Source organism: Plectrocnemia conspersa, unplaced genomic scaffold, assembly GCF_051122295.1.
Source record: "Plectrocnemia conspersa isolate PC_06_02 unplaced genomic scaffold, ASM5112229v1 ptg000013l, whole genome shotgun sequence".
In the NCBI taxonomy this organism is placed as follows: Eukaryota; Metazoa; Arthropoda; class Insecta; order Trichoptera; family Polycentropodidae; genus Plectrocnemia; species Plectrocnemia conspersa.
In genome coordinates this window covers 3248453-3257323 of record NW_028277177.1, presented here as the reverse complement: position 1 = coordinate 3257323, position 8871 = coordinate 3248453, and the positions used below count along the sequence as shown (strand labels likewise).

The 8871-nt window shown below is 30.3% G+C and overlaps 1 protein-coding gene across 1 annotated transcript; it reads left to right on the top strand.

Moving 5' to 3' along the window:
- Positions 1 to 139: 139 nt before the first annotated feature.
- On the top strand, positions 140 to 7558 carry PGAP1 (GPI inositol-deacylase). Its single transcript, XM_088202743.1, has 17 exons — positions 140 to 321; positions 465 to 556; positions 629 to 762; positions 836 to 993; positions 1066 to 1362; positions 1472 to 1642; positions 1704 to 1819; positions 1886 to 2020; positions 2088 to 2238; positions 2296 to 2570; positions 2635 to 2757; positions 5554 to 5778; positions 5846 to 6028; positions 6095 to 6257; positions 6316 to 6710; positions 6777 to 6878; positions 6940 to 7558. Exons 1-17 carry the CDS (start codon positions 184 to 186, stop codon positions 7238 to 7240), a joined length of 3159 nt encoding a protein of 1052 aa, XP_088058869.1. The 5' UTR covers positions 140 to 183; the 3' UTR covers positions 7241 to 7558.
- The last annotated feature ends 1313 nt before the right edge of the window (positions 7559 to 8871 follow it).

Below are 8871 nucleotides of genomic sequence, written 5' to 3'. Positions count from 1 at the left end.
TTTTTTTCAATATATTATTATATTTTATGTTAAAAAATATATATTTAATAATTAATTACGCCTTTATAAATTAAAATCATATTTTACAATAATCTCAAGTGTCATTTTTTCAATGGCCGCGAACAACGCTGTTAGAGCCAAAATCAATTGTCAAATTGAAAATGTCAAGTTGACTCATCGAAAATGGCCATCTTTAGCGTTTTTCAGATATTTTCTGTAATTACGCTATGTATATTTTTAATCGGCTTACTTAATAATTTACTCACCGACAAGGAAAATGGATGTGAGATGACGTATATGTACGAATATCCACAGTTCGTGGTAAGTTCCTCGTTTTAATTAATGATAGCTAAAAACACTCTCATATTAAATTACATTCGAAGCCATTTTAATTAGAATGATATATTATTCACTTAACTATATACTGATATTACTTTATGGTTATATCTTATTTGCGTTTTCAGAGAATCAAAGTACCAGAGAACAACATATTTCCTCAGTATGGATTGTATGCTTACAGCGAAGGTAGATTCACGGAGAAAGCCAGAAAGATGAGGTATTGCATAATAGTGAGTGAATAATAAATCAGACGATAAGATAAGATTATATTTATATAAAATGTTTACAGATTTGATGGAATACCTGTATTATTTTTACCTGGAAATGTCGGAAGCCATAAACAAGTGCGTTCTTTAGCATCAGTAGCACTGAGGAAAGCCTTTCCTTTAACTAGATATGGATTTCATTTTGATTTTTTTACAGGTATAATGAATATTTTCAAATATACCTCAAATAAATGATGTTAATAATTCATAATATTGATTGATTTTCATAGTTGATTTTAACGAAGAGTTATCCGGGTTGTTTGGAGGCGTTTTAGAGAATCAGGCAACGTTTTCATCGCATTGTTTAAAAACGATCCTCGATTTATACCAATCGAACAGAGGTTCAAATCTTAAACCTGAGTCTGTGATTATTATAGGACATTCTATGGTATTGTTTTAAATCTTCTGCACCTTTTAATCTTTATTTATAGTATTATATATATATGTTTAATTTTTACAGGGCGGAGTAGTCGCCAGATCTTTATTGACATATCCACAAAATAAGAATATCGTAAATTTAATAATAACTTTAGCAGCGCCTCATCGATGGCCTATCGTTACTATAGATCCGTACTTTAAGAATTTTTACGATCGCATTGATAATTATTGGAATTTAAAATTAATCAACAGTACTAATTTAGCACCGATAGCGAGTCATTGGAAAAATAAAGTGTTTATTACAATCGGCGGAGGATTGAGAGACTTTCTGGTTTCCCCGCCGTTTATAACTTCCACCCATAGTGACATAACTGCTTTGGTGAGTTAAACTATAAATATAGAGTATTTTTATTATATAGTATAATTTAATTATACTCCTTATATACAAATAATATTTTAATTGTTTTATATTTATCATTTAATTATAGACTACAGCAATACCTGGCGTTTGGCTATCAACCGATCATTTGTGCATTATTTGGTGCAAACAACTTGTTTTGGTATTGAACAGATTGCTATTTTCCGTCATAGATCAAAACACTAAACAATTGACAACGAATTCAACTCATATGATAAACATGGGAAAACATTTTTTAAAGGTAGCGTTCAATTCAAATTAATCTTAAAGACTAACTTACCTAATATACATTATACTTTCAGATAGGACACAGTAAGAATTATACATTGTACAACACTCCAGTAGAATTCATACCAGATGCAAATTGGCACGAAGATAGCAGACGCAATTACAACTTCAGACATGATAAAATTTCAAAGTAACATATACATCACAATAATTAAATTTAATCTTAATGAACTACTCTATATATAAATATTTGCAGAACCTGGTATTACATGATTCGGCTAATAGATTTACCCAATAACGAAGCTGTAACTTTTCAATCCGTGGATCTGATGGATAAAGAGTGGTTATTTGGCTGTCAAGCTAAATACGTACACGGACAACATCGAGTATGGTATGTAATTTTTAAACTTACTATGCTAATATATATTGTAATATAAAAATGATTATATGGTACACAGTATGAGCGGTAGACATTTATCTCACTTTTCTCGCTGGGGAGCTTCTCGTCTCGGACGAAGACGTATTGCCACGTTGGATCTTCGAGCTCTTCGCGCCTCTTATCCGCATTGGACTCACGTCTTATTGAGAGTCTCGCCGATAAACAGACCGGTACATATTCTTGCCTTATTATCTGAAGCATTTGTATTGATTTTGTATAATTTATAGGTGGAGATTCAAGTGGATATTCACAGCAAAGGCTCAAGACAGATTCAAGGAAGCGTTCCACCTCTGTACGGTTTATCTAAAAAGGTTTTGATCAAACAAACCGAAAAAAACGCGCTTCAGTATAATATCACTCTGCCCGGATTAGATATGTTGTATCAGGCGTATTTATTACATGTTGAGCCAGTGGATGAATGCGGATTAGCCAAAAGTCATCATGCAACAGCAGAGCTGATAATACCTTGGGCTGACGGTTTCGAAAGCTCGCATTTTTTCACGTAAGTATTTTTTTTAGGGTGTAAAATAAACATAGCTCACTAATCAACGCCTTTAATTTTACAGAGAAACTCAAAAGTCGCCAATGAAAATTCGTTTAATGAACGGAAATCCCAATATACAGAAAAACAGCACACATCATGTCAATGTTATACTGACGCTCGATCCTCAATGCAGTTATCAAATAAGGTAGTATTATTACTAGGAAAGATATGATGAAAATACAGGTGTGACAAAATAATAGGACCAGATATTTTTAATTTAAAAAATTATTATATAGCAACAAATTTACTTTAAATACTCTTCTCGGCATACTCGCTATTATAGTTTTATTTCTTTTTGGATAGTTCACCCACACATTTTCCATGTTATTTTTTTCAAAATATCTAAATTAGTATTTGAGCACTTGTAAACGATGGATTAAGAACTGCTTAACAATTTTATATTGGATTCATATCAGGTGAAATACTTGGCAAAGGTAAAACTTATATATTTTTACTTGGCAAGTCTTTATTGATTTTCCCGTGTGGCAGGGAGCTGCATCTTGCATAAATATAGTTATTTTTCATATTTTCGTCAATAAAATATGGATAAAAATATCTAGCTAAAACGTTTTTATATTAATATTGATTAATCGTTTCTCAAACAAAACTAAGGGGACCGGCACCCTTGCCGCTAATAACAGACCATAACATCACTGAACTTTACTACTTTTTTTATACATTCTTCTTTGTACTTCTCCGAAGGTCACCTATTTACATAATCGCATTGTTCTGTCAACGTGCGTATGTTTGTCTCGTCAGAGAAACATTACAGTAAACATTTATAACATGAAGTGACAAAAATAATTTAAAGACATACAATTTCCAATCATTAGCAGTCTAATCTCGGTGTTCCTTGGCCCATTCAAAGCATTTTTTTCATCACGTTTTTTAATTGTGGCTTTTTCACTGGTGTTGCTTTTAACATCCACCTCGCGTAATCGACGTTTTAAATATCTCTTAGATGTTTCATTTTCTTCATCATTTAAAATATCTGTTACACTTTTATTTGTAACCCATCTATTTCGCAATGCAATAGAAATCTGTCCGTCCGAGTTTTCGTCCACATTTATATCATTGTGCTTCTTTGGGCCATTTTATAAAAATAGCTGTTTTACACAAAAAAATATTTTTTAAATACTATCGAATTAATTTACAAATTACCAATTATGATATGGGTGAAAGTTTAGAAAGAGATTAAAAAAGAAAACGTAATTATTTTATTCGAATGTTTTGACAGCACCAAAAATTGCTGCACACTGAATCATATGCCCAACCCTTTGGTTATAGATATGTTCATTGTTTTTTTTGTTGAAAATCATCGCCTACTACATTAGTTGCTTGCAAAATATCAAAATATGTGTTGCAGTGGTCCAATTATTTTGTCACACCCCCATAATCAGAGCCAAAGCAATAATTTTGGCACCACTTTATCTTATTTTTTTAACCTTTATTTTCTGGGATGTGTAACTTTACTCTATTCGCATTAACACAATCAGTTTGAGAGCTATCCATTTCATCATTATTGATAATTTTAAAAGAGAGCTATAGCTCTAAAGCACACAATACTGATATACGTTCAATATACTTATCATTTGCCCTGCTTTTATATTATACAAATTTATAGAAAAATATTTTAACTTCTATAAATTTGTATAAAAATTATGTAAGTATATCGAACGTATATCCGTATCATATGCTTTAGAGCTAATATTAGGGCCGTAAACCCAAACTTGACATCTCTTTCTCAATTATGAATAATGATAAAATGGATAGCTCTCGCACTGACTGTGTTAACACAAATAGAGTGTAGTACACATTGCTTCAAATAATTTAAATATCTATATAAATATAATAAATACTGGGTTGGAATCTTAAGATGCATTTTTGCAACCCGCTCTTTGAGCAACAAGAAAGAGAGGACTTATTTGTGTTGTATATGTATGCAGGGGTACTAAAGTGAATTATTATTTCTCGATTCTAATTTTAGAAAAAAAAATCATTTAAAAATTATAAATCATAATAAAATCGAATTATTAAAAAAACGACCATTGACTGACCAACTTTTGCCCCCACCCCTTTTCTCTAAAAAAGCTTAAATAACGTCCCTGATACTAAATCAGAAATTCTCGTGTTTATATCCTTAAAAAAAAGCAGTCTCGAATCTATTCTGTAAATATTTTTTTAAATATGTCATTTCAGTGAAATTATATCGCAATACATTTCCACCAGTAGATATATATGTTTGAGTGAAAATATAATTTATTTTCACCAGTAGACATATATTTTTACTAGCGAAAATATAATTTAACTGATTAAATTATATGCTGCTCTAAATTGCCTTTGAAACTCAATTTGACAGTAGCAAAATGTTTGCTGTTCAAACTCAAACCTAACCTGTACGAATTAACCAAACCCAACGTGACCTAATAAAAGTTTTAAAACTAATTATGGTTTTAAAACTTTCATTAAGGCAATTTCAATATAAAAACTAAACCAACTCATCTCAGTAAAAAATAAGCGGAAGAAGAAGTACAGACAGATCATAATTTTTGCTTATTTTTAATTTGCCAAAACTGTTCTATCATGATAGTTTTTATTTAGAGTTTGTTTGTAAAACACTTTTGTTATTATCGATTTTTTTAATATGTGTAAGTAAAACTTTTAGTATAAATTAAACAATCATTCATTGAATTTACACCAAAAGTTTTGAGATCTCAATTTGATCTTCTGATTTTTAATAAGAAATTTAACAATGATATATTTTCTATTGTGTCTGACACCACAATTTATTAAAAACCAATCAACTGATATGAGTCCTTCTCTAATAAGATGGCTTTGATTATTTCCATTGAATATATCAGCGTTTTTATCTCAATGTATACAATACCTAAAACAAATAATAATAATCTTCATGGTTTCATCCATTTATGTTTAATTTCAGCATTTCAGTGTCACTATACGATGTTCTCGGCCAGTTTTCAAGACACTACATCACTTCCCTTCCTGCCTACTTGGCCGCTATACTATTACTAGTATTACGCCATTGGGCTGCTGTCATGGGCTCAAAAACCAAGTCTAGTATATCATTCCACGCCGGCCTTTGCAGCGATTTCGTTAAGCCTTACTACATATTACTATCAGCACGTCTAGGGTCTATGTTTTTAATGTAAATTAGTTAATATTTTATTTATGTATGCATATATATTTTTTATAATGCTTTTATAAAATTTTAGAGGTTTACCCATATTCCAAAAAATGAGCTCCATGCTACTAATCGGCGGAACTCCTTCGCAGAACTTTTTAGTTTTACCTTTACTCCTGTTTATCATAGCTCTTGGCGTTGCGCATATACTTGGAGCTGTATGTTGGGGCTTTATCATATGTTCTGGTCAAATTGCACATCGAGTATTATTGAGGTAAGTCTTTGTTACTGTACTATTTTATATTATTCATGATTTCTTAATACTATTCATTTTTAATAGATTAGTATCTTTCGGAAGAGGCGGTGGAAGTAAATTTTGGGAATGGGTGGCCAAAGAGGTCGGAAACGCTCCTGGATTTGGCGGATTCCTTCTCTTTGCTATCGGAATTGGATCTTGTGGTGCAGCTTCTTTAGTAGCCGGAGCAGTTTTTTACTTCTTTTTGGTTAGTATATGTTGCTTTATATTTTCAAACTGTATTTATTGAAAATGTTTTCTTTTAGCTTACAAAAATATATGAAGACTATTTGGAAGACTTTGTCTATAAAACCATAGCGAAGGTCGCAAAAAAGATCGGAAAGATTAACATTGATAAGAGTGATGATAAAAAATCTGAAGAAGAAACTACTACTTCTAAAACTGAAGAAATTGCACCAAAAATCAATGAAGATATCGTTGACGAATCAAAACTCGTTCCTGTGATCGAAGAAGTGAAAGACAAAAATAATAAAGAAGAAGAAAGCAAAGAAAAGGACACAAAAAATAAAAGAAAAAATCCAAAGATTGATAGTGAGGCAGTTTTAAATTCGTTGCACTTTCACTTTTGTATGTTCTTCATTTGGGCGATGGTTACAATTTTAAACATACCGACACTGTTAACATGGGCTCACAATTTCAAGTAATATACATATTAATATATTAATCTAAAAAATCTGAATTTAAAATCTGATTTATGTTTTTACAGATATAATAAAATATTAGAAACGGACCCGTCGTTCTATCCTAGCATCATAATGTCAGCGAGCGCTTTCAGCTTATGGCAAATAGACGCTCCAAAATATAATATGTAAGTATATTTTATAGTAATTATTAATAATTTATATTTATGATTCTGTTTTTATTTATAGAAAATATTACAATATACTGGACAAGGTGATCTACGTAACGGCGGTTGCGGTAATTATGATAGCTCCCATGGCTTTGTATCGCCTGAATTATTTATTATCGGCCATATTTTTTATCATTACTGCGCATCAAACGTTTTCGTTTGATCAAAAAACAAACAACGAAAGCGATGCAAAAGCTGATGACAAAGACACAACTCAGAGTTCTGAAAGTGTTGCAAATATTAACACTGAAGATGTAGGGACAGATGAGATTGTGTTGGAAAAAGTCGAAGAGATAAAGACAAAACTAGACGCTGAATAGTCGCGTATTAATAAAATAGATTCGTTGCTTAATTTGAATAAAATGGCACGCCGAGTTAACTAGTTGTAATGTTGTTGTTCAATATTTATGAATGAAAGTCTGCTTTCCGTTATTATCTTCTGGATAATGCGTATACAATTTCGTATTCTTATGCAATATGAAAGACGGTATTATGAATCTTATTAAACCAATCGATCAAATATTTTTTGTAATACTGTGGAAGCAGCGTATGTTCATTGACTTTATATTTATTGAAATATCTTTACTTTGCTTTGCTAAAACTTAATTTAGAAACATTTTAAAAACTCAAAAACAAAACATATCTAAGAAAATATCTATCTTATATGCAAAAAATAATAGATATTTTTTTGTAATATACAGATGCTTCCAAACTTTTTAAAAAACATTTACTATTATAATACTTTTTTACCGAAATTACGGAATGTGTAATAAGTAAATTTGCTACTACTACTTTTTAGACTCGTTAAATGTACTTTTGCAAAGAAAATATGTGATAGTTTAAGAACTCGCAGTGAGAAATTTTCTAATTTTACGAACTACATTTTTATTTGATAATAGCTCACCATATTTCATGTTTTTTAATTAAAATTATATATGTATTTCTGTAACGGATGTAAGTGTTATCTATTTTATTCATAAATTTGCGCTTATAATCGCACGCTTTGCACTCGAAATCTCGAGCTTCACGCTCTTATTAAGAATTTAGAAAGAATTTTCAGAGTGATTTTTTCTAACTTATTCATAAATTTGTGCTTATAATCGCATGCTTTACGCTCGAAAACTCGAGCTTCACGCTCTTATTAAAAATTTAGAAATATTTCTCAGATACGATAAGAAACTAAATTTTACCTTATGTTCTCGTAAATACGCGAGCAAATTAAAAAATCAGAAATATTTATCAGATAATAATGAAGAAGAGATAATATTCGTGCTCGTATTAAAAAAATTAATAGAATAAGAAACTAAATTTCTTGCACATAATCATATTTTCGCTCTCATAATCTCGTGTTTTGCACTCAAAAAATCGAGCTTTGCGCTCGTATTACGAAATCAGATTCGATAATAATCTAAATTTCGCGCTCTATGCTCATTCTCTTGCGCTTTGCGCTCATATTCAGAAATAATATAAGAATCGTGATAAAATATTAAAAATAAATTACGCTTCGCGCTCGCATTTCTCCTCCATATCAATAAATCAGGAATGTTTATCGAATCAGAATCATAAGAACCAATGCTTCGTACATTTTAAAATATTAATAATAGATTGAGTAAATCTAATTAAAACGTCTTATCTGTCAATAAATTTCAAAACAAAAAAATTGTTCATCAAATCAATTTCTTTCTTTATCTAATGAATAGTCAATAGGTCATAATTTTGGGAACATAACGACATGAATTTAAATTGTGTTAATTAATTTTTTAATTTATTTATTTCTTGCTCTAAAATAATTTTAAAATGCCTACTTTAAAAGCAAATAAGGATGAATATAATTTTTTTATAATAAAAATGTAACATATAATCAAATATTTTATATTCAACTTTGCTACAGTTAAAAAATCTCTAATTAGTAAATATTTACAACAACTGCAGTCGATGAACGAAATCCCAT